Source organism: Caretta caretta, chromosome 2 (genome assembly GCF_965140235.1).
Source record: "Caretta caretta isolate rCarCar2 chromosome 2, rCarCar1.hap1, whole genome shotgun sequence".
In the NCBI taxonomy this organism is placed as follows: Eukaryota; Metazoa; Chordata; order Testudines; family Cheloniidae; genus Caretta; species Caretta caretta.
Window position 1 is genome coordinate 89,001,602 of NC_134207.1, and position 23,403 is coordinate 89,025,004.

The 23,403-nt window shown below is 42.8% G+C and overlaps 1 protein-coding gene across 7 annotated transcripts in view; it reads left to right on the forward strand.

Moving 5' to 3' along the window:
• The window catches only part of MTCL1 (microtubule crosslinking factor 1), a 188,127-nt gene that overhangs the window by 148,837 nt on the left and 15,887 nt on the right, over nt 1-23,403 (forward strand). For all 7 annotated transcript variants that reach the window (XR_007355269.2, XM_048840282.2, XM_048840283.2 and 4 more), the window contains 2 exons: nt 9,277-9,444; nt 16,742-16,996. Coding sequence is in view for 6 of the 7 variants with exons in the window: in XM_048840282.2 (XP_048696239.2) it covers nt 9,277-9,444; nt 16,742-16,996 (423 nt within the window). In the remaining variant the exon portion in view is untranslated. The remainder of the gene's footprint in view (nt 1-9,276; nt 9,445-16,741; nt 16,997-23,403) is intronic.

The window sequence follows — 23,403 nt, forward strand, 5'->3', positions numbered from 1 at the left end:
TGAGAATATCATGTGGGACCGTGTCAAAAGTCCTACTGACATTAAGATATATCACATCTGCTGCTTGCCCCCTATCCACTAGACCAGTAACCCTGTCAAAGAAGGAAATGAGGTTGGTTTGGCATGATTTGTTCTTGACAAATTCATGCTGACTATTCCTTGTAACCTGTTATCCTCCAGATGCTGATGAATTGATGTAGATTGTTCAATAATTTGTTCCACGTATCTTTCCAGATATTAAAGTTAGGCTGACTGGTCTATAATTCCCTAGGTCCTCTTTATTTCCCTTTCTCCAGTTTTCTGGGAGCTCGCCTATCTTCCAGGAGTTCTCAAAGATAATTTAGAATGGTTCCAAGATTTCCTTAAGTAATCTACGATGAATTTCATCAGGTCCTGCTGACTTGAATACATATAACTTGTTTAACTATTCTTTAACCTGTTTTTTCCCAGCTTTGGCTTATGTTCCTTCCTCCTTGTTAATAATTTTAGTGAAGACTGAAGCAAAACTGACTTTAAACATATCAACTTCTTGATGTCATAAGTTATTAGCTCTCCTTCCCCATTAAGTATAGGACCTACACTTTCCCTCATCTTTCTCTTGCTTCCAATGCATTTATAGAACCTCTTCTAATCGCATTTTATGTCCCTTGCTAGGTATAACTCATTTTGTGCCTTAGCCTTTCTGATTTTGTTCCTACATGCTTGTGTTGTTCTTTTTACTCCTCCTTAGCAATTTGTCCATACTTCTCCTTTTTGTAGGATTCCTTTTTGAATTTTAGGTCATTAAAGCACTCCTGAGGGAGTCATATTGGCCTCTTACTATTCTTCCTATTTTTCCTTTGCATTGGTATAGTTTGTAGTTGTCCTTTAATATTGCTTTCTTGAGAGACTTCCAGCTCTGGATATATGGCAGTGTATATATGTGTGGCTGGTGGGATTAGAGCCAGAGCTCCAGCTCCTCTGGAGGGAGCAGAGCTCATAGCAAGTGCTGTGGGTAGGAGGGGGGTCTTCTCTCAAAACTGCATTTCCTCGCTGTGGTTGGAGTTTCAGGCTGGACAGTGCAGAGATGATGGGGGTCTGGATTTGGGCCAGGCAGGTTTCACACTTCCTTTTAAGAGGGAGTTCCTGTAATAATGTGTGTGACTGAGAGAAGCAGGTCTGGAAAGGGATTTACTATAACTCTGAGTAACCCGTGTTCATGTTTAATGGTTTATGGGCTGGCTGGCATTTTCAGCATCTCCTGCTGCTGCAGACTCTCCCACCCCTCTCTCAAAAGAGGAATTGCATGGAGGAAAATTCTTAACACCGAGGTCATAATTTTGAAGAGTGGCCTCTAGTTGTAGGTGCTCTGTTTTTGATGCCTACCTTGAGACATGTGGGATGTTAGACACTCAAAAATGGAGGCACCCCAAATCAACAGCTTCTTTTAAGAATGATGACCTTAACCATTAAAATGCTGGTTAGTCTCCAAGTGAAAATCACCTTAGGGCAGAGGTGGGCAAACTACAGCCCTGCGGGCCTCATCCGGCCCGCGGGACCATCCTGCCCGGCCCTTGAGCTCCAGTCCCTCCCCTGCTGTTCCCCCTACCCCGCAGCCTCAGTGCACTGCGCCACCAGCTCTCTGGCCCGCCGCTCTTGCCGAGCAGCATGGCGGCGTGGCTGGCTCCAGCCAGGCAGCGGGGCTGTGGGCTCCTGCCGCTCTGAGCGGTATGGTAAGAGGGCAGGGAGTGGGGGGGGGGGTTGGATAAGGGGCAGGGAATCCTGGGGCAGTCCGGGGACAGGGAGCGGGGGAGGTTGGATAGGTGTGGGAGTGCTGGGGGGGACTGTCAGGGGGCGGGGGTGAGGATAGAGGTTGGGGCAGTCAGGGGACAGGGGGACTGCATAGGGGGTGGGGTCCTGGAAGGTGATTAGGGGCAGGGGTGTGGATAGGGGTCGGGGCAGTCAGGGGACAGGGAGCAGGGGGAGGTTGGATGGGGTGGAGGTTCTGAGGAGGGTCAGGGGACGGGGGCGGGGGGTTGGATAGGCATGGGAGTCCCAGGGGGCCTGTCTGGGGGCAGGGGTGTAGATGGGGAGGGGGCAGACAGGGAGCAGGGGGCATTGGATAAGGGGTGGGGTCCTGGGGGGCAGCTAGTGGTGGGGGTCCCAAGAGGGGGCAGTTAGGGGACAAGAAGCAGGGGGGGTTGGATGGGTTGGGGCTTCTGAGGGGGGCAGTCAGGGGGCAGGAAGTGGGAGGGGGCAGATAGGAGGCGGGGGCCAGGCTGTTTGGGGAGGCACAGCCCCCCCTACCCGGCCATCCATATAGTTTTGCAACACTGATGTGGCCCGCAGGCCAAAAAGTTTGCCCACCCCTGTCTTAGGGATTGGCCATTTTCCTAACGTTGTGGGAGAGGATCACTGGAGAGGAGGGAGGGATTGGTTCTTGCTCCTGGGAGACCAGGTAGACAGAGACTCTTGAAAGGAGCAATCCTCTCTATTATTTCTCTCTTCACACCCCATTTGACTCTTACTTCAGCTTGTCCTTCCTGACATAATCCAACTCTCCATGATGCTGACTTACTCCCTCAGTCCGGGAACCAGCCTGGGTTATATCAAAAGTTCAGGCAAGGAAGAACTGACATGGAACATGGTACAAGAGCAGAGAAGAAAGGCAGCAGGGAGGCAAGCAGGGAGAGTGAGGCTGGCAACCCAGTAGAGGGTTACTTTTAATATTGCTTGAAGGGGAGTGTGAGTGGGTGGTTTGGTGGGTGTTGCTTAGGGAAGGGGTCATGTTGGTTGAGTGGAAGGGGTGAAATGCCTCCTGGGTAGTGTGAGAACAGGGGAGAGGAAAGAAGAGAGCTTACTTATCTCTGCTCCCTCAGTAAAGTGCAGTAAAAACAAATATATTCATATTTTGTGCTCTGGAGGTTCAAGCAAAATCCCCAGTTATATTTTTGGCTTATACAATATTTGTCTTTCTTTCAAAGCTTGGTTTTAAAAAAAGCCTTAAGGAATAGTAATTAGTATTTAAAGTACTAGAATTATTTGCACCAAGATCCAGCTCCACTCTTGCCTGGCTCGAGGACCACAGAGAGGAAGCATGTTTCTTCAGATCTCCTCTGTTGTGGCTGCTCCTGACCTTTTGTCTGTGACTCCCTGCTAGACCAAGCTGCTGGCACTTCCCTGACCGCTGCTAAAATGTTAAATGAAATCCGCGGGGGGGGGGGGGAGGGGGAGTGGTCAGATCATGGGTTTATAACTACACATTCAAATAGTCTTTATACTTAATTAATATTACTGTTTTTTCCTGGGAACTTCCTTGGGGGGTGAGGTATTTTCAGAATGCAGATAAAATCATTGATGGTGAAAACTTGCTGTGAACTCTTATTTCCTTCTCACACAGACCAATCCTTGGCTGTAGCAGACAGGCACACACAGTAGCTTTAAGCTACCTTTGTGCTTCTCTGATCTTAGGTCAACTATGCACCAGTTGGGACTCCTCTGTTCTTCTTACAGTGGCTGCCAATGTCCCCAGGGGACAGCCTGTTATGGTAACCAGGGATCACCAGCATGCAGGGAAGCCCAGTCATGCCCCATTTCCTCTGACTTCATCCACTACACTGGCCCATGGGAGGAGCAGGAAGGACATAAGAGCTATTATTTGATATCAGTGGGATTATTCATCTGTTTAAAATTTAGTATGTGTTTATGTGCTTTGCTGCTCAAGTCCAGAGCAGATAGAAACATGCAGGACTGAGCCCTAGATCTCCTCAAAGAGTCTTAAATAAAATAAATATGAAGTTTCTAGACAAAGCCATTGTAATTGTGGCTTTACCAGCAACAGTCAAAGAATTTTCTGGTTTCAGAGTAACAGCCGTGTTAGTCTGTATTCGCAAAAAGAAAAGGAGTACTTGTGGCACCTTAGAGACTAACCAATTTATTTGAGCATAAGCTTTCGTGAGCTACAGCTAGCTTCATCGGATGCAAACTGTAGAAAGTGTAGAAGATCTTTTTATATACACACAAAGCATGAAAAAATACCTCCTCCCACCCCACTCTCCTGCTGGTAATAGCTTATCTAAAGTGATCACTCTCCTTACAATGTGTATGATAATCAAGTTGGGCCATTTCCAGCACAAATCCAGGTTTTCTCACCCCCCCACCCCCCCACACACAAACCCACTCTTCTGCTGGTAATAGCTTATCTAAAGTGACCACTCTCCTTACAATGGGTATGATAATCAAGGTGGGCTATTTCCAGCACAAATCCAAGAACATCTTGTTTAACAAGAACATCTGGGGGGGGGGGGGGGGGATAGGAAAAAACAAGGGAAAATAGGTTACCTTGCATAATGACTTAGCCACTCTCAGTCTCTATTCAAGCCTAAGTTAATTGTATCAAATTTGCAAATGAATTCCAATTCTCCTAATTTTTTTAAAGACCTTGGTCTCACAAACATCTTATCTAAATCCCTTCAAATTTGCTCCACCCCAAAATAATCCCTCTCTGACTACAGACCACAGATGAGGAATTTCAAGCAGAACGGATGTTGAGGAAATTAGAGGGATGTGATCAAAATTGGGTTTATATAGCAAGCTAATTAGAACTCTAGCTACCATAGAGAATGGCTATATCTAGTCCATAATAGTGACTTTCATACCACTCCTGTAGAGATAGGCATTAGCCCCCTGTTAACCTATATTGTGGCTCCATAGGCTCTTCTCTAGAACAGCTAATTACTTTTTGTTTGTTAAATAAACCTAGTTTTTACATGATTTTATGGTTGAAGTTTTACATGCACAGACATCAGGCAATTCAAAGCTATGATTCCCATGGCAAACACAATCAATTTAAAAATAACATTTCTGTCTGAAATTTGTTACCTATCACAGTTATAGTTTACATCTGAGATCACTAAAACTAAAAGAGATTAGAAAAGTAATATTTTCCCCCAGTTGGTTTATGCAGTGCGTTTAACAGCACTTTGTGAATGGTTATTTTCACTGTTTTCCCTGTGCAGTCACTCAGTTTGTGTGAGTCTTTACACTGACGCGGGAGGGAAATATTTTTTAAATGTAGGAAAATACGATGGTAAAATCAGGAAAATGTGCAGTGGGACTTGCAGAGAGGCAGGTGTAATGCCCCAAACTACTTTTAACTTTGTGTTAATTGACTAGAAGGGAGCTGTTCAAGGCTCAAATGGCAGCTAGGCCCGTAGTCCAAATGGCAGTTAGGCATCTATATCCCATTGACTTTCAGTTGGAGTTAGGTGCCTAATTGCCATTTGTGCCTTTGAAAATCTCCCCCTCTATTCCTGTTGATGCTGTCTCTATAACTTGGCTCCATTGTACAGGGCCAAATCCTCGACCCATCAATGTGGGGAGGCGACTCAGATAGCCATGAGGAGGTAGGCATGGAGGCTCTTCCAGTTCTTAACCAGGATGAAGGAGGACAATTGAGCTGGGAGGTGTCTTATTTCCTTCTGAGAAATAAGAGGGAAGGGGGAGAGCTTCTGCTGGGGAGGAGAAGTCCTCTAGAGGTTAAATTGTTTCATCATGAATTGTGTATATTTGAGATTCTTTTAGTTGCTTTCACAGTGTGTGTGTTTACCCTATGGCAAGAGGATTGGTGTGTCATGTAATACAAGGGAGTAGAGAGCCTAATAAAGTTTGGCCTGTGGCTTTGAACTTGTGCTGAATAGTTTTGTGGACTATTTGGTGCATATTTGGTGCAGAGGGGAATATTTGGTGCAGAGGAGAAACTCCAGGAGAATGTACTAAGTTCTTTTAGTGCAAATTGCTCATATTTTCCTACTGTTCTTAATTCTTCCCGTTTTCACACCTGGGGTAAGGTAAGTAATCTTTCAGTTAAATTTATAGAGAAAACACCTTGTCAGGCCACAGCAGAGAAAAAAATCCTTGTGTAAGAGTGCCTCATAGACTCTTGTGGGGCCAGATTTTCAAGTGCTCAGAACCTAATACTTTCCATTGTGATACTGTGGCCAGATTTTCAAAAGACCCACTTATTTTTGGCATCTAAACAAGAGCTGAGCTCTTCTGAAAATCTGGCCCTCATTGGACAGCAGAATAAAACTCATAGTGGTAACTGTAACATCACATAGACATGTTGATAAATAGGTGATGTTATATGCCGATTCAGCATGTGACAGTATGTAATCATAGAATCATAGAATATCAGGGTTGGAAGGGACCCCAGAAGGTCATCTAGTCCAACCCCCTGCTCAAAGCAGGACCAATTCCCAGTTAAATCATGTAATGTTCTAACCTGCATTAAGTAGCAATGGTCTTAATTCTGTTTCTTTGGGTGTGTCTGTTTTAAACCCAGTGCTATACAGTATTGCATGTAGCAACATTTCATTTCTTCCTTCAGTCCAAACAGATTACTGTTATGTCAATGAGTCACCTGCAGTCATTTCCCCATGTGTATAACATTTTATTTTCTAATAAACCACATGGAACTCCTGGAGGAATTCTGCACCACTGCACAATGCAGAATTTTGCAGAAATTAACATGCATGCGGAATTTCCTTTCTCCCACAGAAATGGGCTGCAGTACTGCTGGCCACCACTAGAGACCAATGGACCCAGTAGAGCCCAGCTTGCACATAGAAGACCCTGCTGGGGGAAAGGGGAGGGACCTACAGGGTTCCTGGTAGCTGCAATTCCCAGCATGCCCTGGAGGAAGGAGAGAGCAGCACGCAGGAAACTCCATGCAAGCCTGGGACCATGCATCAGGCTGTTTCTCCCTCTGGATTCATGGGCTCAGGCGGGAGGGAGTGTCTGGGTTGAGGGGGCTACAGCTGGGCTGTGGGAGGAAGAAGGGGCAGGTGTCTGGCCTCTAAGGGGTAGGGGGTGTGGGTATCTGGGCCAGGGGAGCCACAGCTAGGCTTGGGGGGGCACCATGGCTGGGCTCTGGGAGGGGAGGGGTTGTGGGTGTCTGCCCCCCCTCCCCCCAGCTGGGCTCTGGGTCGGGGGAAGGGGACAGAGAAACAGGAACTGGGTTGTCATAGGGGTTTCTTTAACTCCCTAATCTTGGGAGAATTTTTGCATGTGTCTGTATTGTTACAGACACACTTGCTGACAGGTATTCTGAAATAAATTATCAAAATATTTGAAACTGGTGTGATTATGTAGTGTTATTTTGACAAATAAAATGTACATAATTTTAAAATATTCTGCACAGAATTTTTATTTTTTTGGCACAGAATGCCCCCAGGAGTAATATGGTTTGGAATACTGTAAACTATAATATTTCTAAGGCTACTTGGCATGTTTGATTAGTTATTACAGTTTGGTTTTCCATGCAAAATTCTGTATTTCAAACTACACTGGACAAAGTACTAGAAAATTTTATATTGAGAGTAAACCTGCACTGGTGGGGGATGGACTAGCTGATCCAATGGGACTTTTAGCTCTCTAATTTCTGATTCTTATAAGCCCATGCTACAGAACCATAGAACTGAAGTCTGCAAAATCTGGTGTGAATCTCTATTGTACTGTCTATGCACCAAGGGATCACTAGCAAGATTTTAGCCAGTTCCTAAAGAGAGCTAAATGAGATTTACATGGTATGGCACTTCTGGTTTTCCGAGCTACTTTTTGCAATGAGCATTTAATTTTAGATCAATAATTGCAAATGATTATGGAAAAAAATTATTTATATTGGCTTTCATGGGTCCCAACCAAACAACAGTGGCTGAACAACCTTGAACTTCGGGGGTTGTTTAAAATCCAAGCCCAGATCTGGAATTTTCAGATGGCCACTATCTTTATAATGGGACAGACCAGTTCCTCAGATACAATCGGACCTAGACTTTGGGGTGTTACAAATGTAGATCTGAATTTTGCAGTGTGAATTCTTTCTGTCTCTTGTTTAAATTGCTGCAAGCATCAATTGCCCCCATCTGAAAATAAACCCCATATTTGGACTTCATCGGGGACCAGATCAGAAGACTAGGTAGAAGCCAAAAAGTGACAAAGTTAGTGAGAAAACAGAAGGAATTAGTCAAGCATCTGTCCATCAAATCAGCTAATTTAACTCTTCTCAAGGTAGCAGTGTTAACTTACACATTAACGAAATCCCACTGAATAATTTGTAATGAATTTATTCAACGAGTTTTCCAACTTTTTCTGTTCATAAATTGTCTGCTAACAGATTGTAATTTTCTTAAAGGTCATTGTTATTCAGAATAATTTGTTGAGTAGATTCTGTGCATAATTCTTGGTCTATAGCTCATTTGTGAGACGTTTATTTTAAAAATTTGATTGGAGCTTTGATTCGTCACATAAATCACATTATACATTTCTGTTCCTTAATTGGAAGAGTGCAACTATTAGAAATAGGTTTCGAGGGATTACTTTTGATTTATTGACTGACTGAATATGAGCTTTTCACAAATATTCTACAATATTTTGCTTAAAATTCACTGCATGCGCTGTTCACTGGAATAGTTGCAGAAAGCAAACAGCAAAAGGCTCATCAGTGTTGACAAAACGTGTGTGCCCAGCTCTCAGGTTAACCCTGAACTAAACTTTTACTTTGCCTGGTTTCTGCCTAACACTGTATCTGTCATAGAACATTTTAAATGCAGCAAAAATATTCCCACTGTTTGGACAGGGATTGGCTCTCTGATCATATACGGAAAGAGGAAAAGTAGACCCCATAGCATACTTGCTTCCAAAACAGACTGCGCCCATACGCAACGCCATCCTATACAGAAGTGCACAGGGTTGAGGGTACCTCTGAAGAGCAGAATAATTAATCACTCTGCATCTAAACAATGCTGCTCTGCTCAAAATGGAGACTTTCAAACATTGTCTGTAATGCCAAAGCATCAGAAATGGATCCTTTATCATCTTCTGTAATTTACACATAACTTGAGTTTTGGTGCTCAGCAGAAGACTGTATAAGACACACAGTTGCACATGTAAGATCAGAAATGATTTCTTGGCTTAAAATTAGAAACTTAAGAGCCACAGAAGTTATAATTTATGGCCTCTATCCTGAGAGGTGCTGAGTACCTCCTTCAAGATGCTGTGCGTGCCCTCAAATCCCATGAAAGATGCTGAGCACCTTGCAGGATCAGATCCTTTGAACACTGACACTTCATAGCGACTCTGTACAAACATTCCTCTTTTGGTTTTTTTGTAAGATGCTTATGTCACTTCTTACCCTATATGTCTGATCCTTTTCTCCTTCATGCTGTTGACAAGAATGTAAGCATTTTCCCTCTGAAGAAGAGGGAGAATTAATAATGATTTTGGTTTTTGTTCCTGCAGGCAAGTGAAAACCGGAGGCTCTTAAATGCTCTGAAAACCTTGTTAGACGACTTCCGTTCTGAGCTCCGGGATGATGAACGAGAGCGACATGGGCTCCAGCAGCAGTATGCCACAGACAAGGCAGCTTGGGAGGTGGAATGGACTGAGCTGAAGTGTCGTCTGGAACAGGTACCGTACGCAAGCTCTGTGCCAAAAGACACGTGATTTTTCATTTAAAGGCCTGATTCCCAACCTGGTTTGGAGCTAAGTGAAAGTAATTGACGAGAATTGGTTTTAATCACTTACTGGAATAAGAAATCCATGAGAGTCACATAAGGGATCATATTTATTTATTTTATGCCAGGTTCCTGCAGCCTACCTCACCTGAGTAGTGCCTTACTCCATGAGTAGCCCCATTGACTTCAGTTACATCAGGGTGACTATTAATGGAGTAAGCTACTATTCAGAGTGATCAAGGGTAGAGGAATCTGGCCCTTTATTTTATTATAAGAGTGGGCTGGTAATTGCTCAGCAAAGGGCACGAAATGTGTGGGTGTCTGTATCTGATCGGTGTATGGATAAGAAAACGTTTCTTGATATTCTGGTGTTTCCCTAATAATTTCTCATTCACTCAAGTAACTAGGCCATGATGCTAGTTCGGTGCCTCAGAATGGTACATCAATAACTGCTGCACTAGATGCTTTCTGAAAAGAAAACAGCCCATTAATAATATTAAGCCATCAGATCAGTAGGTTAATGTTTAAACCAGCAAGTCAGAGTCGCTGGATGATGCTGTGTTGTGTCCAGTTGAAAGGGAAGCTTTATCTGCCTGTTGTTGTAGGCTATTATTAGAATCATATATATCAATTCATATGCCTGGTGCTGCAGTGCTATGTATTGCTGATCACAGGAGGTGCTCTGTTTTCTGTGGTGGTATAAAAACAAGCCAGCAGAAAACCACTAGGATCCATTTCTGATTCTGATGGACTAAAGTATTAGTGTATGGCATTGAAGGGGCAAAATTGAGTGTTTAGGTCCTGTAAGAAAGATTTGTAGCTTTGTATTATCTATAAAAAGTTGTGTAGCTTTAAATCATCTGTGGAAAGCAGATATAATAAAAATATTCACTACACAGGTGACACATTTTAGAGGATTTACTGTACATCAGAGCACTGTCAAGAGACTCAGTCTGACTCACAGCATTCAGACCTGAACGCTCCTTTCCCAGTTTGTATGCTAGAGGGTTTTCTCTCAGAGTACAGGAGTAGCTTTTATTTATATGTAGTGGAATTGAAATCCGTTTTCTGATCAAATGCTTATAAGTGTACACAAATGTTCTGATAATTGATTGTTTATTTAAAAAAAAACCACCCTTGATGGCAGGTTTTTCTTAAATTAACCTTTAAATGGGAGTAAAGAACAAAACATAAGAAAAGAGGCAAACTGCAGTTGTTAGCATGGAGTTTGTGTGCATTCGTGTTTTTGTGGATGTGTGCATTTGTCATTCAGATAGAAAAGTAGTCAGCACCATGATTGGCATAAGTGGGTGGAGGAGTGTTGCTCACTACACACTGACACAGGAAAAAATAGATTTCAGTCTTTAGCACCCTTCAAAGTAGTGGTTATATCTGGCTCAGTAAGATCCCTCTTGCTATCTTTATCATTGTGTGATCCTACCGGTAATATTTCCTGTCACATGGCAGTTGTTGGGTGGTGATTGGTTCTCTTGTCTCCCTCCCCTCCCCCCCCCCCCCCGCACTTCCCAAAATCAATGCAAAGAATAAAACGGATCAGCATGTAACACACGGAGATCATCTCTTACCAATATCTGAGTGATATCTGCACATCATGATAAAGACAAGCCCACTAATGAAATATCAATAAAGATACCACATAAATCATCAGAATGTCAATTATGATAGTCCCAATGATCATCCCATTGCGATATAACACATGTACTCTCAACCACAAGGAAGACAGAAATAACAAAACATAACACTAGCAGTTCAAAAACCAAAACATTCTCTGTAGGTTCATTCTCAAAATCAGTGGAAGAGGAACTGGTGAATGACTTATGCCAAGTATCAGCTTTGAGTAGTTGCGGTAATATCATTTCATATTCTGTGAAAACGTGGAATAATAAAAACTTGAATCAATCAACCAGGTCAGTCACGTCAATCATGGTGCAACCTACCATGTCATGGTGATGGGAGGCACCATCTTACCTGTTATAAAGAGTAGGGGTTACCATAAGGGGGAATGAGGAGTGCAGCTCCCCCTGCTCTGCTAAAAGCAGAGGAAGAGCTTCCCCTTCTCTTCCTGGCTAGGGTTCACACTAAGGGTACTTCCACACTGGCGCTAGAGGCGTAATTCCCAGTTCAGGCAGATAAACCTGTGCTAGTTCTGATCAAGCTAGCGCCCTAAAAATAACAGTGTAGCTGCAGTATCATGAGTTGCAGGGACATGCTAGCCCACCCACCCCATGGACAATCCCGTCTGAAACCCTAGGTAGAGGCTCAGGACAGCTAGCTCATCCCACTGTCTGTGCAGCCACTGTTACTTTTAGCTCACTAGCTCCATCAGAGCTAGTGCAGGTATGTGTCCCAAGCTGAGAATTATAGCTCCAGCATAGACATACCCTAGGAAGTGCTCCCTCTCCTCCTGGGCAGATGTAGTGAGATCTCTCCCTCCTGTGGCAATCTTCTTTAGCCACTGGGTGCGAGAACTATGAAGGCACCCAACAATGAATAAAAGAATCAGTGCCTTCCTGGTTTCTCTTGCTCTCCTGACTACTCTAGTTTACCTGTGAAGCAATAAGTCAGATTAGAAAGAGTATTTTCCTTGAGATGGTCACCTGTTAATTTATGGTTACTGAAGCAAGTTTGACATTTTGATGGCTGGTGATCCCTGTGTAGGGGTCAGGGAAGAAAACTCTCCTGGTAGAAAAGCACTACATGCCAGCCATGATAATATACCTGCTGCTTTTGAGTACAACAGGAAGATTTAATAGGGTGCACATCATTAAAAATGAAAGCCTTGACCTGCAGGATTGTGAGTGTGTCTTACTTTTCAGGAAGGCCCTTGGGCTTTGATTTTAAGATAATGAAAGAGAATGATGGGCCTTAAGATGGACCAACAAAAGATCTTGCTTTTCTGGGCATTTAGAAGAGCTTGGAGTATGGGAGATATCAGTGTAACAGCCAAACCGTGCTTTGTGTTGCACAGGTGCACTTGGGGCAGAGAAGCTGCAGGACGACTCTTCCTCCTTCAGGTTCATTTCTGGAGTGTGGGGAAGACGACCTGTCTAGTGTGCTCTTTCGATGTTCCACAGCCAAGGAATTGTGGTCTGGTAGCTTTGGAGGTGGTGTCTGGTCACCAGCTTCCCTGCTCATAATCTGAGGTCTATTGTAGAAGAGTTGCATGACACTCCCTTTTTAGTGCACATCCCTCTCTCCCGCTGAGCTATCCTGCCTTTCACATGCAAGATGGCTTAGGGACCTACCATTTGTTCAGCACCAGGCCAATCCACCATGCTTTCTTTTGTTCATCCAAGGTGAAGATTTTGCTCTAAGATATTTAGGCAACAAGTGTTACAGGGAGAATGAGAAAGATAATGCATCTTGCCAAGGTTTGCTTTTTGTCCTGTAATTTCCTAAACATAAGAATAAATTTACTTACAAAGGATGATGATGCAATCTCCACACATTACAAGAAGATTGCAAAAACAGGGGGCTTGCTTTTCAGCCTGCATTTGATGTTTCACTGCTGCAGGACATCTTGAGACTTAATCCTGGTCTCTGGCAAGTCTCCACAACATAACACGCTAGCTACAGCTATTGCATGTTGTGACATTGTTCCCCCACATTCTAACGAAGTTGTAGGGTTGAGATTGCGCTCTAGCAGCCAGCACCTAGGGCTTCTGTTGTAGGATGGGAAATCTGAAGATGTGTTAATGTCCCTTGAAGGGGACCTGTAAATATTTCAAAACTGTGTCCTAAATGACCCCTTGTTAGGCTAAGAGGTAAGGAAACCACAAGAAAGTTACTTCACCTGACTATTTAGGTTCCCTGGCTGTGTTGGCTGACCCAGGCTTTGCAGTAAAGCCCGAACATGCATAATTCTGTGGTGTGACAGCTACCAAGTAAACCCAGCAGGAGCTAACAGCTAGTCCATAGTCTTCCAAAGAGAGATCAAACAATAGTAAAAACAATCCTCCACCCCAGCCCCACTCTACCTCTGCACCTGGAAAAATCCCATTACACACAATGTCATATCCAGCACTAAAATGACTTGGCTGACCCTCAATGGGCTGGCTGCAGTGGTAGCTGTGACTCTTCAATCTGCTGTCTGCTGCAGCATCAAGTGGAACAGGAGCCATTTGGACACACATTTGAGAGCTGTAACAAAAAAAAGAAGCTTTTTCTTTGTTTGTTATTTACATTATGAGCTTGGAAATTGGCAGCATTTGCTACATCTTTCTCAGTAAATGAAGTGAGTACATTTTTGAGCTAAATTTCGGGAAGCCTTTCCGGGTGTGCACCAGGATATGGCCGGGGGGAGGAAGAGAGCAAACTTGGCTACTCTTGAAGCTTTATGTTCACCTGAGTGGCTAAACTGCACTGGAGAATATGGCCAGTGATGCCTGTCTAAGATATAATGCCATCCAGTACTCCCCCAGGAGCAGCGTAGCTCTGCACCACCCAAGACTGGACAATGCCTGATATGCATGACTGAGTACTATGTTTGCAGCTCACCTTTAGCCATCACTAGATATCAGGGGTGAGCGAGGAACTTATTCAAGGAAGACAAAAACTTGGAGAGAGAGAGAAATAAAAACAGTCAAGTGAGGGGCACAAGACCATGCTTGTAAATGTTGGTTTCAGGTGTAAAGATGAATGGAACATCATTGCCATCAGAACGATTATAGGGAGAGGGTTAGCTGGATTTAATCTACTCTATGTAGATGCTGTATTTCTAATGGGCCTGTTGCTCTGTTATCTTGTTGATGTGAAAGAATCAGAAGCTTTTGAGGCTGACACGCTTGTGCTAAAATGAAATTAATGCATAGCACGTTTTCGCCTTTAGAAGTTTTCTGTAGTTCTTATTTATTTAGGGTGGTATTTTAAAAAGGGCAGCTCCCCATATTTCCTATCTAGTAACTTATACAGTTCTTGTTGCAGTGGTATCTGAGCAGCTCAGAATCATTAATGGATTTTATCCTTCCAACACTTCTGTGTTAGGTAGATGCTATCCTCATTTTACAGACAGGAAATTGAGGCACCGGGTTTATGATGTTGACTTGCCTAAGGTCACCTAGGAATTCTGTGACAGAGTTGCATATTCATCCCAGATCTCCTGAGTCCAATTTCAGCACCCTATCTACCAGCTAGATCATCCTAACTTTCAGGGTGTGTCTATGCTGGAGCTAGAAGGTGAAATTTCCAGCTCGAGGAGACATAGCTGCACTATCTCCAATTGAGCTAGCATGCTAAAAATAGACATATACCTGTGGTCTCAGATGGGATCATACTCGGGGCAGCTAGCCCATTCCACCACTTGCACTGTCACCGCTATGAGTCTATATTTAGCATAATAACTCAATCAGAGAAAGCACAGGTATGTCTCTTTGAACTGAGAATTACACCTTTCAGCTCCGGCGTAAACGTACCCTAACTCTGTCTAACTCTGGTCCCATTGAAGTCAATGGAAATTTTATCACTGACCAATGAGAACAGAGTTAGACAAATGTTGAGGGCTTTTGAAATTCTAGCCTTATTGTTTTAGTCTCTGTTTTTAGGAACCCCCTCTTAGAAGTTTGACATTTCTACTCTTTCTGTTTTAATTTTTTCATATTACTTTTTCTCATGTGTTGAAGAGAGCTACTGTTGGCACCTGTGTTTCTGGTTGTTCATCAACAACTTCAGCTTATTGAACCAAATTCTGCCAGTGCGATCCCTTTGTAGTCAGACCTCACTTCAGTAGGCTTTCACAGGTGTAAATGGGTGTAAGAAAAGACCCATTGTCTGGGCACAGTGTCATCAGATGTTGTCAGCACAGGGCTAGAAATAATACAGTACTTGTTAGCTAACTGCTGCAGAGACAGCCTAGGCAGTGGGACGCATTGTTTATTGTGGACATTACTAAGATTAGCTATTTGTTTTTATAATTTGATAGGTAACAGTGTGTCTGTTTTTTAAATAAGAGGATCATAGAAGTGAGAGGTAGAAGAGATCTATTAAGTCTATTTGTCACTCCCAGTACCCAATGCAGGATTGTTCCCTAGAGCTCACGGTAATACAGTGTTAAGTTACTCAAGGGATGGGGTTTCCACCATTCCCTTTGGGAAACTGTTTCATAGTCTTTAGGCATCACTGTTGGATAACTTGCCCTGAGATTCAGCATGAATTTTCTGTTGATCAGAGAGGTATTTCGAACTGGACATATTTCCCAGGAATAAGCGTTTTAAAGTGTTGTCATCTTCTTTCACAGAAGGTGCGCTTTTTCCCAACAGATAGGCCTCCTGTGTGTATTCAGAGTAACTGCTTCTTGCTTTAGAGACAAAAATGAGTTTTCACTACTTTTTACTCCTGTTTGCCCGCAGATCTAAGGGAGAAACGGCTGAATCGATTCTGGTTCACACATCATTGAGAGAGTTGCTAATGAGGTTCCAGTTTCAGGGCCAAATTCTTCCCTTCCTTACATTTATACAAACCCAACAGAACACAGTGGGCCAGATCCTCTGGTCCAGCTAAGCTGTCTTCAGCACAAACTGAAGGAGAGCAGGGGGAGGTAGTGTTAGGTAACATTTACGTTCCCATGATCCTGGGGCAGAATGAAAAAAGACCCCAGTCCTAGTTTAAAGGCTGCTCAAGGGACCACTCCAAATGCCAGAGATTACTGAGGCCTGGGGATGCCCCAGCTACAGCCATTTGTCCTGTTGCTTTCCCCTTCACCAGGAGCCATGAGTAAGGGTGGGATAAGAGCCTCTGCGTGCTACCTGAAGATTACTCCGTACAGAAGGACTCCCAGGGGACAAATCCACTGGCTTTAGGGCTGCTTTGCGCTGATGGAGCCATGCAAAGCAGCCCAAGCATAGCTGAGGACCAGCCCATTGTGCTTACACAGATATTGTGATGAAGTCAGAATTAGGCCCTGTATTATCTTTACTGCCCGTGATATGCACAAGCCAGAAAGAGCCAGTGTGACTCTCCGATCCCAGGATGGGTTTGCAGAACTGGCATTTAGGAAAATTACCTTTTTTTGGTAAACTGAACAGACTGGATCTGGAAACTGTTAACATAAAAAACAAGGAGTCCTCAGAGTGCCATTAGTTTCATTACCTTTCTTGAGCAAAACTGCATTTTAAGATTAGTGATACTTTGGGTGTGAAAACATTAACAGTATCACTTTAAAATGGCTTTCTTTGTCTAGCACAAGCTTTACCTGGGAAATGAGAATAACTAACAGCTTCTCATTTTACTGGCAGCTGGAAGGGAAGAATGAAAAAGCCCAGGGGGAAACTGTCTTGGCCACTGATTCAAAAGGAGCTTTTAAGAGGGAGAGAGAGGAGCACAAGAAATTGCTGGCTGACAGTCAAAGCTTGGTGATGGACCTACGATGGCAACTCCAGCACAGTGAGAAGAATTGGAACAGGGAAAAGATGGAGCTTCAGGATAGATTGGACAGAGACCGGCGAGAGTGGGAGCGACAAAAGAAGGAATTGCTGAGGAGGATAGAACAGGTAAGAGGTCATTGGCTGATCAGGTGACTAGCTATATATGCTAATTGATACATATTATCTAAATTCAGATCACGGCCAAGAAACTTTATTAAAAAACTGCAGAGGAATAAGTTGGGTTCTTTGCCACATTAGTGTTTCTCATAATATGCAATGATAAAAATACGGTGTGCAGGGGAGGGAAACACAGTATGTTGCATGGATTATTAGCATCTGAGAAAGCAGTTTCAGGTTAATGGTCATTTCCTGCCTCGTTCCATTTACCCAACACATGCACAATCACATTGATTGTCTCCATCTGAAACCTTTTATGCATCTTTTTTTCTTGTTGAAAATCTAAATCCGACAGTTAGGATTAGTCTAGGGGGTTGCCACACGTCCGGTTTTCAGCTTGTGTGTCCACGTGCCACTTGACAAGCCCTGATGTCTGGCTTTTGTGATCTGGGGAGGAAGAGGCAGAGAAGGGGGCGGGGCCTGGGAAAGAGGCAGAGCAGGTGTGTGGTCTGGGGGGTCCAGTTACCAGCCATTATAAAGGTGGCCACCCTACATTAGTCAAGGTTTGGCAGATCGTTCCCTGCCCAGAAAATCTGACCATCCATAAATTCACCACCAAAGATGAAGCAGCTATGACAGTTCAGTCTCTATTTGAATTATTCTCTCTAGTAAAGTAACGCACATGATGATGCTGAAGAAGCCAGTCTGATAACAGCTAAGTAGCTACAGTAAGGCCAAATATTCAAATGCTGCTTCTGATACTGCTTATACACAGTTTTTGCCCATCTCATTTCTGTTGCACATTTGGCAATTGTACATCTAACTACTCAGTTTTCATGCCCAAATGCTCAGGAGACTCACTGATTTGAACGTTTGACATCAAGTAGACACAATGGCATTATTATTTGTCTGGAAAAGACACACAGACAGACTCACACCTCAAAGTTGAATAGGAAAAAGTTAAAACACAGTTTTTGGCTGACAGTTGTTATGATCAAAATTATGTATCAGAAGAACAGAAAACAATTGAAATTCTGAGTTTGCATTTTACTGGTTACTTTCTATCCACGGGACATCGAAAGCTGCACTGCACCAGATTAGTGTGTGCTCTTTAGGCAGCAGTTACTCTTGGGTGATATACAAATTAGCTTTTCATGTTAAATTGATGAAAGTCTGGTATTCTTCATAACCAATTTATGAAAAGGGTACACTTTCTTTATTGCACTCTCCCACCTTAAGTGCTTCAGTGAGGAGCTAACGAAGACCCACTAGGCAACACATATTGTGGGTTAAAGAGTACTCCTAATTTATTCCATGATGTTTGAACACAGAGAATTCAGGAAAAATCCTACACTATTGATAATTCTTTAAACCATCACTACATGTGGGAGAAGACAGGGCTTCTAAAATGGGCTATCTGGGCAAGAAGAAAGGAGGGCAGATAGAGAGAGCTGTGCAGACAGAGGAAAAAGTTTGAAATTGATTCAACCTCTCTCTCTTCATTTATAATAATAAAAAATAACATTCTGCATTTCTTTATCATCTGGTAACCTAGGATCTTTGAAGGTGCTTTGCAAGCATTAATGAATTAGGCTGTACAACACCCTGTAATTTAGGTAAATATTATGATGTCTGTTTTTCAGATGTAGCAACTAAGGCATGGGACCTACTAGTCCTGTGGCAGAATTGCTAATAGAAACCACTTAACTCTCAGTTTTGTGGGGTGTTTTAGCAGCTTAATCTTTCTATGGCATGACTATACTGATGTTCTCCCATGGTGTCTAGAATGGTGTTCTAATGCAAAAACCTCTGATCTCCTCCCAAGAGTGTGTTTGGTTCCCAAAACAGGAAGTTCATAGCTGTAAGAAAGTTTCCCTGTGTGTTAAAGGGACACAGGTGCAAACATTCGTTGACAGATGCTTCAGTACTTGTTTGGGTGTTTTGGTTGCTGTCCCTGTGAAGTTTGTTTTGTTTTGTAAGCAAGATCGCCCTTGTGTCTGTTCAGTACTCCGGGGGAATTTAACATGATTAGAAGCTGAAAATTAGTGGAGAAATAATTTTTAATGTTTCCTAGCCTTTAATTTTCTTTAAACCAGATGGAACCTATCTGTATCATCTTTAGTAGACTACTTACTAGCTCTCAACTCACCCTGGAACTGTTTCTTTTTGTTATTGTTCAGAAACAGAGTGAGAATTAGTTGTATATGTTGTGCAATAAAGTGTTTGTTTGCAGTATCACTGATAGATTCCAGTTCCAGTCTCAAATCACTACAGAGGATCAGTAATACAGTAACTCCTCACTTAAAGTCGTCCCGGTTAACATTGTTTCGTTGTTACATTGCTGATCAATTAGGGAACATGCTCGTTTAAAGTTGTGCAATGCTCCCTTATAACGTCCTTTGGCAGCTGCCTGCTTTGTCCACTGCTTGCAGGAAGAGCAGCCCATTGGAGCTAGCTGGTGGGGGCTTGGAACCAGGGTGGCCCAGCAGCCCCTCCGTAAGCTCCCCGTTCCCCTAAGTTCCCTGTGCAGCAGCCGCCCAGCAGGCTACCAATTGCCGGCAGTTCAGCTGTCCCTCCCCCCACTGCCATGTGCTGCTCCTGCCCTCTGCCTAGGAGCTACTCCCTGAGCCTCTTGCTTGCTGTGGGGGGGGGAGGGGGCATTTTGAAAATATGGCTCTCTGCCCATATAAATTCACAAAGCCATCTATGTTTATGAGCAAGCATTTCCCTGTCTGACAGGAAACTACCAGAGATTTGCAGGCTTTTAGTTCAATATCCTTTCAGCTCTTAGTCATGCTCTGCTTTATATGGAAGCAATTAGCATATCTCTAAACCCTTTCTTTACAGTGTTTTGCTCTGTACACTCAGTGTATGGGGAAAATACAACAGAATGTATGTTTGAAAACAGAATCTAGAAGATAACAAAATCATATTTGCCAAGTTTCAGACTCATGCTTTCTGCTTATCTGCCTTCATAGTTCCTACATAATACACGAGAGAGAGAGATACATACAAATTATGAAATATTTTATTTTGGATAGTTTATGGGAATAGTACTCAGAGATAAAAACTTGGTGACCTAATTATTTTCACAGCTTTTAAATATTCTCTCTTCAACGTCATTGTCACTGTATTACCCCTTGGGACATCATCCTGTATTATAATATCAAGCTTAATTTTTCCATGAACACACCACCTAGCACTTAAAATTCTTAAATTAATTATGTTCAAAGCTGTTTTTCTTTGTAGGTATGAACAAGAGCATTTCATCCCTCTTCTCCCAGCATGCATGTGTGTATACATACCAACATTTCAACTGTTGCCAACATTTCAACAAAGTGACTAATGATTGTTTTGGTGCCAAAAGTTTTGGATTACCAACCTGAGCCACCTTAAAGTAGAATGATTTTTAGATGTTGAGGATTTAGCACTTTTTGAAAATCAGGCCCCTTTAAAGTATCTCAGGTTGGACACCCAAAATCATTAGTCACTTTTGAAAAATTTAGACTAATATTTCTAATTTCCACAGAACCATAGAAATATAGGACTGGAAGGAAGTTCAAGAGGTCACCTAGTCCAGTGTTCCTCAATGACCAGTCCGTGGACTGGCACCAGTCCCTGAAATCTCCCTGCCACAGTTTAGGAAAGCAGCAAGCCAGTGCCTGGTATCAAAAAGGTTGAGAAACACTGATCTAGTCCATCCCCCCATGCTGAGTCAGTATTAAGTGTACCTAGACCACCCCTGACTTTTGTCCAATCTGTTCTTCAAAAACCTCCAGTGATGGGGATTCTACAGCCTCCATTGGAAGCCTTCTCCAGTGCTTAACTGTACCTTACAGTCTGAAAGTTTTTTCTAATATCTAACTTGAATCTCCCTTGCTGCAAACTAAGCTGGTTACTTCTCCCTATCCTCAGCAGACATGGAGAACAATTGATCACGATCCTCTTTATGAAAATCTTTTATATATTTGAAGACTCTTATGTCCTCCTTCCGCCTTCTCTTCTCAAGACGACACATGCCCAGTGCGTTCAGCCTCTCCTCATAGGCCATGTTTTCCAAATCTCTTATCATTTTTGTTGCTCCCTTCTGGACTCACTCCAGTTTGTTCATATCTTGCTTAAACTATGGTGCCCAAAATTGGATACAGTACTCCAGCTGTGCTGAGTAGAGCCCAACAATTACTCTGTATTTTACATATGATGCCTGTTAATACACCTCAGAATGGCATTTGTTTTTTTTCAGCCTCACTATGTTGTTGACCCATATTGAATTTGTACTCCACTATACGCCCCACTCTATCCTTTTTCACAGTACTACTGCCTAGCCAGTCATTCCCCATTTTAAAGTTGTGCATTTGATTTTTCCTTCCTTACTTTGCACTTGTCTTTACTGATTGTCATCTTGTCATTTATCTTCATTTCAATTGTTTAATATTTATAGGCTAATCCAGTAAACCATATTGTTCCTACCTGATTAATTCCACCTGTAGCTTACTGCCTCATGAACTTCCTAAGGAGCCTTCTTATCCAAACCTTTTCAGGCAGTTTTAGCAGCAAATATGAGTTACTAGGACATTCCTGCTGGCATTCCTTGTTTTTGGAAATATCATTTTTAATTGTGTGATAGTTACAACTGCAATGAAAGTTGCCTATGCTATTAACTTCGGAAAATGTTGTTAGTTCATCCATATTTGTGGCTCCACTCATTCCCCTTCCATTTTTTAGAAGTATGGAACTAGTCACTTTGATGGTTCTCATGTAAATATGCACCTTCTCTGGACATGCCTTGCAAGCCTAATTCCTTAACTAGCTGTTTGACAATGCTGTAGTGTGCTCACCTTGTGGTTTTTTGCCATGCTGTAGTTCCACATAGTTTTGAAAATCTAGCTCTAATCCTTTGTTAAAAGGAATTTTCAACGTCTAAATCTAGAGTTTGGACTGGAGATTGCTAAAAGGGGGCAGCCATTACATTATTGAGTCAGAAGACAATCATGATTATTTTGGTGGAACTCCAAAACACTCCTGGAGCTTATAATTACATTTCTTTGGGATACGGTTGTGAGAGCAATTTAATTTCAGGGGTGACTGTGTGACATTTAAGGACCTGTGTTATGCAGGAGGTCAGATTAGATGTTCTACCAATCCCTTCTTGCCTTACACTCTATGTACTTATGATATTAACTCCAGACTTTGCCCTGGGCTACACTACGACCTTATGTTGGTATAACTGCGTCACTCAGGGGTGTGGAAATGCTGGTGTAGCCAGCGCTAAGTCGATGGGAGATCTTCTCCCATCCACACAGCTACTGCCTCACGGAGAGGTGAAATACATATGATGATGAAGCTCTTCCCTCAGCGTAGGCAGCGTCTTCACTAAGCGTTACAGTGGTGCAGCTACAACTGCAGCGCTGTCAGTGTAGACAAGCCCTTTGCTTTGCTTTGCTTTTTTTTTTTTTTAGTTCAGATTTCAAATAACGATTTGTTTGGTTTTTTTTTAAAGGGGGCATTTAAAAACACGAAGGACAAGATTTCAGAATCTTGGGAACAGCTCCCTGTTGGGAGATGAACACATACTGTAGTGCTAGTTTCGTCAGAGCCAAGCAGTGCTATGCCGAGGTCCGAACTGAAGGTACATCCACACTTCAAGCTGGAGGTATAATTTCCAGCTTGAGCAGATGTACCTTAAAAATGGCATGTAGCCATGGTGATGTGGGCAGCAGGAGAGGCTAGCCGCCTCAAATATGTTCCTAGCGACTCAGGTGGGATCACAGTCAGGACAGCTAACCCCTTGCGCCTCCACGGCTACCCTGCTATTTTTAGCACATTAGCCCAATCAGAGCTAGTGCAGGTATGTCTACTGGAGCTGGAAATTACCTGTCCAGCTTGAAGCGTCAATGTACCCTAAGACTACTTTCCTCTGAGTGCCATGTGTGGATTGCTTCCAAGGAAATTCCTGAGTTTCTTGGCTCCATGTCAGTCTTTGCTTGCTGAAAACCTTTATTCTGTCTCTTGTGCTATTTGTTCTGTTCCAAATACATAACATTAAAAAAAAAATTCTTTTGGTTTGATCACTTCAATAATTTCTGAATGTTGGCAAATAACATAATTTTCACAATTAACCAATTAAAATTAGTAAATTCTAAATGTGTAGTTTGTGGAGAGCTAACTGCAAGCTGGAATGCAAAATCAAATACTGTTGAAAATGTACGTGGGTTTGGTGCCTGATGTGGATTTTCCTCCACTTTTTTTCTGGTCCCTTGCATTGAAGTGTCCTCTCTTGGTAACACGCTGCATTTTCCCTATTGTAGAATCCCTCATTCTCTGCATTGTACACTGAGTAAATAGTATAAACCTGTTCACGTCTCTTGAATATTTTGGAAGTTGTCAAGTCTGAGCTACAAAGCCCACAACGAAGG